This window comes from Dermochelys coriacea, chromosome 17 (genome assembly GCF_009764565.3).
Source record: "Dermochelys coriacea isolate rDerCor1 chromosome 17, rDerCor1.pri.v4, whole genome shotgun sequence".
In the NCBI taxonomy this organism is placed as follows: Eukaryota; Metazoa; Chordata; order Testudines; family Dermochelyidae; genus Dermochelys; species Dermochelys coriacea.
The window spans coordinates 7,808,409-7,820,515 of record NC_050084.1 but is presented as its reverse complement, the minus strand read 5'-3'; the positions used below and the strand labels follow the sequence as shown (position 1 = coordinate 7,820,515).

At 44.1% G+C, this 12,107-nt stretch overlaps 1 protein-coding gene across 3 annotated transcripts in view; it reads left to right on the top strand.

The window, feature by feature from the left end:
- ACACA (acetyl-CoA carboxylase alpha) overlaps positions 1–12,107 on the top strand; it is a 186,415-nt gene that overhangs the window by 172,307 nt on the left and 2,001 nt on the right. For all 3 annotated transcript variants that reach the window (XM_038375923.2, XM_043499553.1, XM_038375920.2), the window contains 3 exons: positions 2,635–2,789; positions 4,038–4,208; positions 11,558–11,694. In XM_038375923.2, coding sequence (XP_038231851.1) covers positions 2,635–2,789; positions 4,038–4,208; positions 11,558–11,694 — 463 coding nt within the window. The remainder of the gene's footprint in view (positions 1–2,634; positions 2,790–4,037; positions 4,209–11,557; positions 11,695–12,107) is intronic.

Genomic DNA, 12,107 nt, shown 5'->3' with positions numbered 1-12,107 from the left:
TCCTCATATCCTCCAAGTTCATATGGGATCTGTCGCTAGACAGTGTGCTTTGATTGGCAGCAAATAACTTAAATGAGTAAAGTGTTCGGTGACCTTTTGCAATATCGCTGAATGTAACTTGTGCTGCCTCTGTAGTGCGACTGTGAAAACTGATAGGTACTGGTAGGAAACAAATGCTAGGAGAGAGAGAGAGAGAGTGTGTGTGTGTGTGTGTGCGTGCATTAGACATTAATTTTGTCTGTAGTTTTAAAAAACTAAAACACTTTGTTGAGACGTTGTTAATTTATGGGGATAAGTCCTGTCATTGTGTCACCTAAATCATGACTTAATTCATTGGCATTTAAATCATGTTAGCAGAAGCTTTCTGTCACTTAGTTTAGAAAGGTTTCTTGCTAACATAGTTTGACTGGCCAGTGTAGATCAAGCAGTACCATTTTTCAGCCATTTCTAGGGAATACTGAAGGAGCATTTTTCGGAGCCTCAAAAATTGCAGGTGTCAATAAGACCTAATGGAGGTGCATGTAAAAGTGAAAGGCAGTCTAGGTGGGAATGCTGTTACATTTAAAAGAATGGGAGTTGAAACCAAGCCTGGTGATACTAATCGCTGATGGTCTGAGCCAATATTATAGATTTGTCTTTGCCAGATGGCTCCATCAATACTGTAATCAATAAGGAGTTTGCCCTCATGTAGTATGAGATGACACGTCCCATCATGCTCAGGAATATCTAGTCTTGCCTGTCTTTCCAGGTGAGGCTGCTAACTTTCCAAACCAGAACCTGGCTGCAAGCTGCAGCCTCGACAGGAACCTGGTTTGATCTACACTAAGCTCTGGCCTGTTGTTGTTGCCTGTTTGGCAAGAATGGTTTTCAGTCATTCTGGTCAGGGCCTGGGGGTGGGCGTCTGACCCAGTGAGCAGCCCTAGAGGTGAAAAGCCCACTGAGTCAGTAACACAGACACAATGACCTGATGAAGACTGCTCTAATTAGAGAGTGCTTTGTACAAATTGGAGGTCAAAAGTATCAGCGTGAGATCAGTGTTGATGGAGTTCTGCATCCTCGCAGGCTGGAGAGCATAATATAGGCCTAGATGACAATAGAGCTTGGTGCATGGCTGGGTCAGCCTGGAGAGCTCTCATCTGATTGTCCCAGTGCAAGGGGTGAGCACCTTCCTTCTCTGTAGAGCTGTACCTGTACACTCACGTATTCCACACTGGCAGTGCGCTGTGTGCGAGAGAGAGAGGGCGTGCGCTCAGTGCTACTGCACCGTACACCAAAGAACAAGACGGGATCCTTTTCTCATTCAGGTGCCAAATCTATGGGATAATTACCTACTGCACTTGGATGGTTCTGGGAGGAGCTGTCTTTCTGGAATTTAGGCAGAGTTGGGGACCTCAGCTGCTGATTTCAGATCCAAAGATTGGTGCTGTTCAGATCAAGTTTTTTGGTTTGGCCCATTATGATGGTAGCCGTCTGCAAGCTTTGGACCAGGGTCCTGAGTCATGGGGTGCAGGGAGCTGACCCAAACCCATCAACCCCCATCTTTACTTTCAGCAATAAAAGGATTCTAGTTTCTAACCTCATTTCTGGAGAAACAGTTACCTCCTTATGTGCTCAGATGACCAACGCTAACTACTGAATCCTCACAATTGCCTGGTGAAGTAGGTAGATTACTATTGTCCTCATTTTACACATGGAAAACTGAGCCCCGAGGCCACCCAGCAAGTCATCGTAGAGCCGGTATTGGAACGTAGCACTCCCAACTTCCCAGTCCTGTGCCTGAACTTCTAGCCCAGGGGTGGCCAACCTGTCGCTCCAGAGGCACATGCGGTTCTTCAGAAGTTAATATGTGGCTCCTTGTATAGGTACCGACTCCAGGGCTGGAGCTACAGGCGCCAACTTTCCAATGTGCAGGGGGGTGCTCACTGCTCAACCCCTGGCTCTGCCACAGGCCCTGCGCCCACTCCACCCCTCCCTCCCCTGAGCCTACCGTGCCCTCACTCCTCTCCCCTTTCCCCCAGAGCCTCCTGCATGCCACGAAACAGCTGATCGGGAGGTGTGGGGAGGGAGTGGGAGGCACTGATCGGTGGGGCTGCCGGTGGGTGGGAGGTGCTGGGAGGGGGAGGAGCTGATGGCGGGCTGCTGACATATTACTGTGGCTCTTTGGCAACATACATTGGTAAATTCTGGCTCCTTCTCAGGCTCAGGTTGGCCACCCCGACCTAGACCACACTGTCTCAGTAGTAACAGGAGTTCTTGGGAGATACATTGTTGGAGAGGAGCCGGGGAAGGCAGCCATAAAGAGACAGCAGAACGAAAAAGCAGAGAGGAAGAATGCACTATGGATTGTGTGTTGTGAAACGCTAGGCAATGCACAGTCCCTCATGGACTAAAAATGTCATGTTAAAGAACATTGCTTATTATCAACTACTCCTGGGAAACCAAAAGCCTTTGCGCCAGTCCAGAGAGGAAATCTTACCCTCAAAAAAGCACCTAAGCAAATACTGTGTTGAGATCATATAACGTGATTACAGACAATAAGCAGGAGGTCAGTTGGTCTCCCAAAGCTGGGGTTCTTTGCACACACCTGTTTTAACCTTTCCAGGGTCTCTGACAGGCAGCTTTGTCTGATTCCAGGCACCCCGGAGCTAAGCCCAGCTGAGCGGAAGGAGCTGGAGACTAAGCTGAAGGAACGGGAGGAATTCCTAATTCCCATTTACCATCAGGTAGCGGTGCAGTTTGCTGACCTGCATGACACGCCAGGCCGGATGCAGGAGAAGGGTGTCATTACTGTAAGTATAATGGATCCTTTCTTACCATTCCTATCGAAAGGCCCAGCACATGTACATGCCCTGAATGGAGCCAAGGAAATTGTCACAGACTGAGATGAACAGTGTAGCCATTTCTGAAATGTTCCAAGCCCCAGCCAGTTATTGATAGAGCAAAGCAGGATCAAAGACTCATGCACCCCACAGGCACACAGGAAACCTCATGCCCAAGTGCCCTCTCCCAACCGACCTTGCCACAGCAGTGTCCCTCTCTAGTCCCGCCCTCTGCCTGAGTTGGGCCAGCTCCTTGGCTTAGTACTAATGTTTTGTGGTCCCACGCTTTCATTTGTCAGCCTGCATCTAGCTGATATATTAAAAAACTGACCAGACGCTTCCCTTTCCAGTGGCAAATTCTTCGTTCGCAGGCAGATAGGTAGGAAGTAAAGACACTAAATGGATGCACTCTGTGGTCTTTGGCTGACCCTGTTTGAGCAGCAAGTAGAACAGATGGGCTATAGCAGAATAGTAAAGTCCAGTTCCATTGTCGGAGCTTTAATCTTGGCTGAGTTAGTCGCCTGGATCGCTTTCCAAATGCAGTCTGAATTTTATTTTCCCTGGGGAAGTTTGGAAGGTGGAAGTGTTGGGGATTTCCCCCTGAGGCTGCTTGTTTCTCATGATGTGTTGATGTAGCTGTGTCCCCCACTGGAGAAGGAAAGAGCATTTAGAAGGGAGTGGAGAGAACAGAGGGGCTGGAGGCCGGGTTAGAGACACGGTGGGAGGTTTCAAAGCTCAGCACTTGGAATACTTTTTACCATTGTGGTTTTGTTTTGCAAGCAGCCTAACCGAACATATCCAAGTCTGAGCCTTTCCCCAGTCCCTGCCTTTATACCCGCTGGGGCTAAGGGATCACATGCTTCTCTGTGAGTGTAGGTGGACATAAGGGTAAATGGGCATTGATCCACCGAAACTTTTGCTTTCAGATTCTTCCTCCAAACCCAGTCTCCCCTCCCATAATAGACTCTCCCTTCCACTCACCTTCTTGTCCCAAATGAGTACAACATTCCTCCTCTCTTACATCTCCATTTTCTGCTCAAGTGAGCCAAACACACCCCAGCAATCAGCTATGCACTGCCCTGCTACACCTCTGAGCCCCACTCTGATTGCAGTGGCCAGGTCCCAAGGATCCCACCTTAATCTGTGGGAGTTAAATATGGCTCTGGGTTTTTTTGACCTCACTCATTTCCCCTCCTTCCCCATCTGGGTCTTGCGCAGGATGTTCTAGAGTGGAGAACCTCCCGTACTTTCTTCTACTGGAGACTAAGGCGTCTTCTGCTAGAAGACTTGGTCAAGCAGAAGATCCATGATGCCAATCCTGAGCTGACAGATGGACAGATCCAGGCCATGCTGAGGCGCTGGTTCGTGGAAGTCGAGGGGACAGTAAAGGTAAAGCAAAGAGAGTTTCCTAAGGCCATGCTGCTCCCTGATTGTACCCAATTGAGTTCAGTGGCCTTGCACCAGGGACAAACTGGGTCCCTGGTTCTAATAGGAATGCCCTGTGTGATTGACTGTGCAGAGATGGGGACAGTGGAGTGAAGTCTAGAGGCATTCCTGATGGCTCCTTGAAATCAGGCTGCTAGGAACGACAGGGCAGCTGCATGGTCCAAGCCTGAGGTTGTTCTGTATGGATGACGAGATGTGGGAAATGCTGGGTCTTTATAGCAACATGGTCAAGTGTGAATACGGACTAGGTCAAAGAGGCAAAAGGTCTTCCCAAATGTGGTGTTGAAGAACATGCCATTGGCAGCCCATGTTCTTGCCTTCCGTTCTTATAGGTCCTGGCTATTGTAGCAGAAAGTCTTTGCTTGCTTCTCTCCCCACCCCACCCCCCTTCAGAGGTTATAGATGTAAAATATCCTTAAGCACCTACATTGCTTAGGCAGGATTTGTGTTTTCTGTAGGAGTGATGCATTCCAATGGGTGATGTAGGATATACCATTAAAAAAAGAACTAAGCTGCAAGAAGAGGAAAGGAAGTTTGGAAAATTAGTCTAAACATACTGCTTGGGAGTATTAAGTATGAACGTAACATTTGTCTGCTATAGCTACTTAAAACACAGCCTTGAGCTGAACTGTCTGCAATGGCCTTTGGCAGAATTTCCAGTGGAAACTGGCACTAGAAGTTCTGCAAGTGTAAAATGAGGCTTAACAAAGAGGTTTCAGAGTAGTCTGTATTCGCAAAAAAGAAAAGGAGTACTTGTGGCACCTTAGAGACTAACAAATTTATTTGAGCATAAGCTTTTGTGAGCTAATGAAGTGAGCTGTAGCTCATGAAAGCTTATGCTCAAATAAATTTGTTAGTCTCTAAGGTGCCACAAGTCCTCCTTTTCTTTTTAACAAAGAGTAGTGTTTTCTGCCCTGAAGAGGTCAGAGGGCCTGCTAGCTGTAAGATTTCCTGGTGAATGGGAAGAGAGAGCCTGCTACAAAGAGCTGCTCTTTCTCAGGGCTCGGGCTTCAGTTCAATTTCAGAAGAAATATAACATTGACCCCCACAGTTGATATTAACTGGGCTCCTTGTAGGCTGCCTCCACAGAGGCCAAGGACTGAATGGGCCATGGAAACAGCACCCCCTTTTACCCTCAGAGCTGGCCGCTCCAGGTCAGTGCTGGGACAGTATGGGAAAGCTGCACACTGTACTGTGTGATAACTCCATGGATCAGCAGAGGATCAGTCTTCAAGGCTGTCAATTCAGTCCCTTTCGTAAGCACTAAATTCACATTTATAATGCAACCTGCCAACCTAGTGGAAAGGGATTCTTCACTATATAAAAGGAGTAACATAGTGAAAAGGGATTTTATATGTATATAATTAATGTTCTCCCCTGTCCCCTGCATTTAGTCTATATATTGGGGGTGGGGAAGAAAGAGAACATAACTAATTAGCGACTGGAATCCCCAAGAATGTGAATTATTCTGTTTCCATCATTTGAAATGCTGAAACTATATAGAATGTTGTAAAATGATGGCTCAGTATTTTTAATAAATACCCAGTTTGAATAACGTAAATGAATGAATTCCCTCCTTCCCTCCAAATTGTGTGTGAGAGAAAAAGGTGGGGGTGAGGGGAAGACTCACTCTCGGCGTGAGACCTTTATATCCCAAGTTTCAGTTCAGAGTGGGCATCGATTAGGCAGATCCCTGAAAAATGAGGGTCTATTACAGGAGGTGTTGAAGAGCCTTAAGTACAGCAAAGATTGTCTGCCTTTCAAATAACGCATGCTTTTGCCAATGGTTTTATTCCTTCTCTGGAAAATAGCTCATGTTAATTACTCAGGTAAAACTCCTTAACAATGAAAAAATGTTCCCACGCTTTCCCTTTTGTTCAGGAAACTTTCTTCTCCTTTTTGAATTCTTGTGTCATCATTCAGCCCCTCTTGTTCTTCCCCCACCTTTTCCCCCAAAAAAGAAGAGGAAATGCCAAAGGAATTTGAGACATTGTGACAGTAGAAGTCAGTGATGTAATTCTTTCATTTCCCTTGGAGAAGTCTGTTATGGTGTTGTAGCTGAAATCACAGGAATTGCCAGCTTGCAGATAGTGTGGTGATATTGTCTGCCATTCGGGTGCAGAGCTTTAGAAAGGGTTTGGAAATAAGAAGATAGAGTTGGAATTTCAAAATCTGTTGAGAGCTGCAGCGATTAGGGGAAGTTGTGATGTCCTTACAAAAACTGAGACCTCACTACATTTGGCTGTATCAGCCTCATTAAATGTACCCTGTCTGGTGCACAGCCAGTCTGCTTAGCCAAAAGATTATTATTGGCAGCATGAGTCAATAATACTTAAAATGCAACTGGCCACTAGTTGTACAAAAGATACAAATTACTAAAAACAAGTATTAATTTGTACGCCAGTAGCACCTAAAGGCACCAACTATAACCAGGGCTTCATTGCATTTGGTGCTGTACAAACACGCAGTAAAAGGGAGTACCAAAGAGCTTACAAGGTAAATAGACAAAGGTTGTGACATTACCCCCCCATCTTACAGACACGGAAATTGAGGCACAGAGTTTAAGTGACCTCTCTAAGGTCTCTCACACAATCTGTGATATAGCCAGGAACTGCTGAACCCAAATCTCCTGAGTCTCTGTGCCTGAACCCCCGGACCATCCTTTCTCTCTTGTTGAGGTTAAACATTGTGGGAATAGAGTCTCTTTTTTTACATCCAGAGATCTGTATAGAAGTGGCTGCAATGTGGTTGTAATACCCTCTGATCAATAACTGGTATTTTAGTGTTTATACAAGTCATATTAAGACATGAATAACAATATTTGGCATCTAAATAGCACCTGACAAATGTTCATTAATGCTTGAAAAAACCGCATAAAGCCTGGGCTGACATTCCCATCTTAGGGAAGGATGCACAAGGCAAAGAGGGACAGTCATTGTGATGCTGTTCTACCTACATTGCACACACAGTTTTTATCCATCACCAAAGCCTGTTAAGGAAGACCACTTCCAGCTCTGCAGAGCAGTCTCCTAAAGCCCCTTTTGAGCCTCTGATGTAGATGCTTGGGGGGGGCGGGGGGAGAGGAGGGAGGAAAGGGTAGTACTGAATAACGGGCAAAATCTTGTACTGTGCCAGCAGTATTGGGAAAGGATCTGTTATGTTTATGCAGTTCTTGATTTTTTTCAAAGGAGTGATGTGCCGATCTGGCACCCATCCCCGTTTTATGAGGCCATCCTACTTCTTGCAAACTAGGAAAGCAGTACAGTGGTGTCTCAAACTTCCTCTGGGGCTGTCCATAAGCTGCTTCTCCTTAACACGCTGCTAAAGGTGATTGAGAGCGGTGGTGAGAGAGAGTTGTGGGCAGCTCACGAACAGGAACTCTTTCATGTTCTGGCCCATTGGCTTTATTTCATCTGATCATTTTGTTGTTAGTTTTTCTTTCTTTCCTTCCTTCCTTCCTCTTTTTTTTAATTGTGCCTGAATTCTGAAGTGGGCAATCTTTGAAAAAAATTTCTGAAGCTCCTGTTTGAGACTTTAAAAATAAAATAAAAATCTCAAACACTCTGGGGCTCTAAAAGGGGAGGAGAAAAAAAATTTCTCTGGAGGGCAGCAGGCTTTCCAAGGTAATGTCTGAGCATCTTTAGAAGCGGGCATCTCCTTAGCTAATACATTACACCAATCAAGGAGAGTTATCTTAAGCCACAATTAATCTTCTCCCTGGCATATGTTGATAGGAAAGCATCATGCTGTTTCTTAATTAAAAGCAAATGGATTAAAATGATTAATAAGAGTATTAAATATTCTCCTAAACTAAAAGCTTTGGGATTCTTGGGTAAATCTAGCTTTACGCAGGTCTGTAAACCAAAAGGCATTTACTGGGGTTTTTTTTTCTCCTTCCCCTGAAATCCTCATAAGCACCCTACTTTGTATGCAGTGGGCATTTCTTTCACGTCTAGCTGCAGAAGCAAGGAGCAAAAACTAGCAAGTTTAAAATAATAATGAAATAAGCAAAATGTGGAAGCTCAAGTGCTAGCACTAGAGCCGGAAGTGGTGCAGTTTTTCGATAGCATGCAACATTTCAACGTTACTGGGCACCCAATCCGAAAAAATCATTTAAAGAAAGAGTCTTATTTTGACCAAAATTGGCAGACAGTTTTTAAATACAATTGATAATGTAACTCTGAAGTCAAAATAGTGCTGTTTTGGAAAGTTTGGGAAATAATTAGCCCCAGGTGATCCATTTTCTCCTGTACTTTTTTTTGTCTTTGGTTAAAGCACAAGTCTGTAGTCATATGACAGTATGAGCTTCCTTGTACCAAGGAATACATCAAAAGATATTATTTCTAGCATGGACTGATTTGAGAAAAATTGTTGTCTCCTATTTTTATGATGTTATACGACTCCCTTCCTCTTAATTGTAAAACATATATTTTCGATGTTATCCTTTTGGCAGGAGAAGCAAGTCTAAAGCATGCATGGTATCATTGTAATTATCTATCAATCACTGAATACAATGGCAATACATGTACTAAGAGTCATTACAGCTATTTAAGCAGTGTACAAGGGCTGTAGAATGTCTGGTATGAATATATCGTGTGCATAACAAAGTTAAGCCATGTACTCTTATGTAACCCCTCCATATAACTATGAGCTACCGCCTGCCTAACACAACACCCATGTTTACTCACAAAAATTAAGCACTGTAATGTGCAGACACTTGAAACATTTCTATTGCCCCTCAGAATCTGTCTCTGCTACACAAGTCACTGTCGCATGCATTGGAGACCATCTCATGTGGCATTTGCGTGTCCTTGTTGCACAGGTGCTCTCAACTACTCTGCACAAAGGTGGGGCTGGCTTCTGGAGCAAAATGTCCCTCTCAAACTGCCATTGTTGATGGGCTGCTTGAAGATCCTGGACTGTTGCATGACTCGATTTTGTGTGTCAAGTGCTGCATGAAGGAGGCTGTTGGTCGTGGCAGTTTCTCTCTTGTTTTGAAATACCAGCTGCAGTGTGTCATAACCTAACTGCAGGCTGTTCTTTATAGGTCTGCTCCCGTCACCTACAACGTGGTCAAAGGGCAAAAACACTCCGACGTGGTCCAACAAGCTAGAAGGGAGCTATGTCTCTGCCTGTTGAGGGCTTCATAGATTAGGACTGTTACTTTGAAGTCATTGCATGGATTGACCTGACCTAACCTAACCAGAGAGTTCATGAAGACCCATGCAGGAGTTGAACTAAGTAGCCCTTGCTCAGTATCATTAGCAAGAAGGGGTGGCCCTTTTTATGATTTTTTTTTGGATTGGATGCCCAATAATGTTGAAACATGACATGCTGTTGAACACCTGTTCCACTTGTGGAATCTGTGTCCACCCTGATGACCACCAGCTATCTGCCTAGAATGTAACAGGGTAATCCATCAGCTAGAAAAATGTCATTAACAAGACCCCCTTTTTTAAACTGACTTGTCTCCAGGTCTCAGGCCTGGAATTCCTTCTGTCTTCTTGAGTCAGAGAACAAGTAGAAGGCAAATGCTGGGGACATGGAAAAAAGAAATGGCAGTACGGTGCCATTCTTGAGTGCTGAAGCAGTTTAGGTTTGATTTTTGATGCATTTTTTTAACCTCAGTACCATTACATGAACTGCTCTACAGTAGGAATTGTCATGGTGCTTATTTGGCTTTGTGAAGTATTCAAGCAAGAGGCAATGCTGTTTCCAACCCCAGAGGCTGTTTGTTTTTTATGCACTCACCTCTTAAATTACTGTGTTGAGCTCATTGTCATTCTGACGTTTACTTTGTAGGGATAACAGTGAAGGATAGTGCACCTTTAAAGACGAGCTTTGTGTTTAATTACCCAAATCAAATGACATAAATATGAATGAGCACTAATGATGGTACTTGGTTTTTCCGGAAACCATTAACAAAACGATTCTTAAATGATTTGTAAAGAAAATGAGAGGAGAAAAGAGGAGCGAGAAGGCTATTAGGCATCTAACACACTCCTGAATTATTATATAGTCAACTACCTAGCAAATATCAAGCTAAATGATCTTGCAAAAAAAAAAAAATTGTGGCTGAGGCTTTTCATGGTTGTAGGCACCTTGAGTGTTATGCTCACATCTACTAAAATGGGGGCTAGGTGTCTTGGTTGGTTATGGACTCAAGACTAGTTAGAGGACTGACAAAGTGTGCTGTAGTGACATGTTCAGTTTCTCTTAGACTTCAGACTAGAGGATCATGATTGGCCCTGCACATCGCAGGCAACAGAACCTCAGTCATGGACCCATCATCTCTGGCTGAGTTACTGAAATCCTCAAATAATGATTTAAGGACATCAAATTGCAGACAATCCACCATTTACTCCAGTGCCCCATGCTAAACAGGAAGGTGGAAAATTGCTTTGACTTGGTAATAAAGGAGTTGGTTTCATAGGTTCTAAGTCCACTTGAGGAGCCTTTATTTAATAAAAAAAGAAAAATAAAACTGTGCAGGAGCCAATGGAATACACTTACGATTGACTCTGAAGTCAGTTTGATGGACTCAGCAGCTCTCTTTGTGACTATATCACCAAACCATTCTATAATGTGGTACAACAGATGCTCTTTTCCAGAGAAGCCAAGTGCCTGAATACGGGCAGTGGAGCATTTGGTGGTGTTCTAGCCACTGGTGGGAGAATCTCACTTTCTCCTAAACTGCTGGAACTTCAAATATAACTAAAAAGAACACCGAGACAAAAAGTACGCTGGTGCCTTACATCAGTAAGAGCAGGTTTGCCTACTTGCGTATAGGGGATGATGGATGTGTGACCGATAATTATGCTAGACTGGTCCTGTCACTGAAAGCTCTAGGGCATGGGCCCTGATCGTAAAAGAGGTTTTTGGACATCCTAGGTAAAGTTTGTCTGTCCATTGCCTCATGAGAAAGAAAAGGTCACCAGCCCTCTGACCAGAGGCACCTGTTAGAGTAAATAACCCACAGCACTAAGTGTTTTAAACTGTGGAGCTACTGCCTCCATGTTTCCATTTAAGCACGTTAAGGAAGGAGATACAGAACAAGTACATCATTCTGACTTCTAATTGTTAGTTGCATTCCATAGCCATAAAAGTTAACTGCACCAGGAAATCACAAAGGATCTTACCTAATATTTTACCCACAGGTGCCAGTAATTGCTAATTAAATTTCAGAAATGGTAGCATTGGGAGCAGGACAGTGCAGTCTGTCAATGGAAGTTCCATAGGACCCCAGTGCACATTCTGGAACCATTTCAGCGATACTCGCTGTTTATTCGCAGGCGTACTTATGGGATAACAATAAGGATCTAGTGGAGTGGCTGGAGAAACAGCTAACAGAAGAAGACGGCATTCGCTCAGTTGTGGATGAAAACATCAAATACATCTCCAGAGACTACATACTCAAACAGATACGCAGGTAAGCCAACTACTGATTTCACACAACGAGGCAGAGCTCACTGCCCCCCTTAGTAAGTAGAAAAGCTCTCTCTACATAAAGGATTTTTTTTCTAAAATTTTGCAGCTCTGAGGTTGTAACAACAATGAAACTATTTAATGCAGAGGACTATAGTGTCATCTAACCTTTTCTGATGAGATCTGGAGATGGAGCAGTGGGAAATATTGGGATAGGGAGTACTAGCATAGGCAATAAGACCAAAGCAACTAGAATTTGGCCCTCAAGATCTCAATCCATCCAGGTAATTATACGGCCCTCCTCACTGCAGTTTCAGAACATCAGTGAATTTGTGAGGTGTTTTAAATAAAGGGACAGGGTGAGGTTGAAATCAAGTTTTTTGTTTAAATACATGCACTTAGATTGTTAAAACTGAG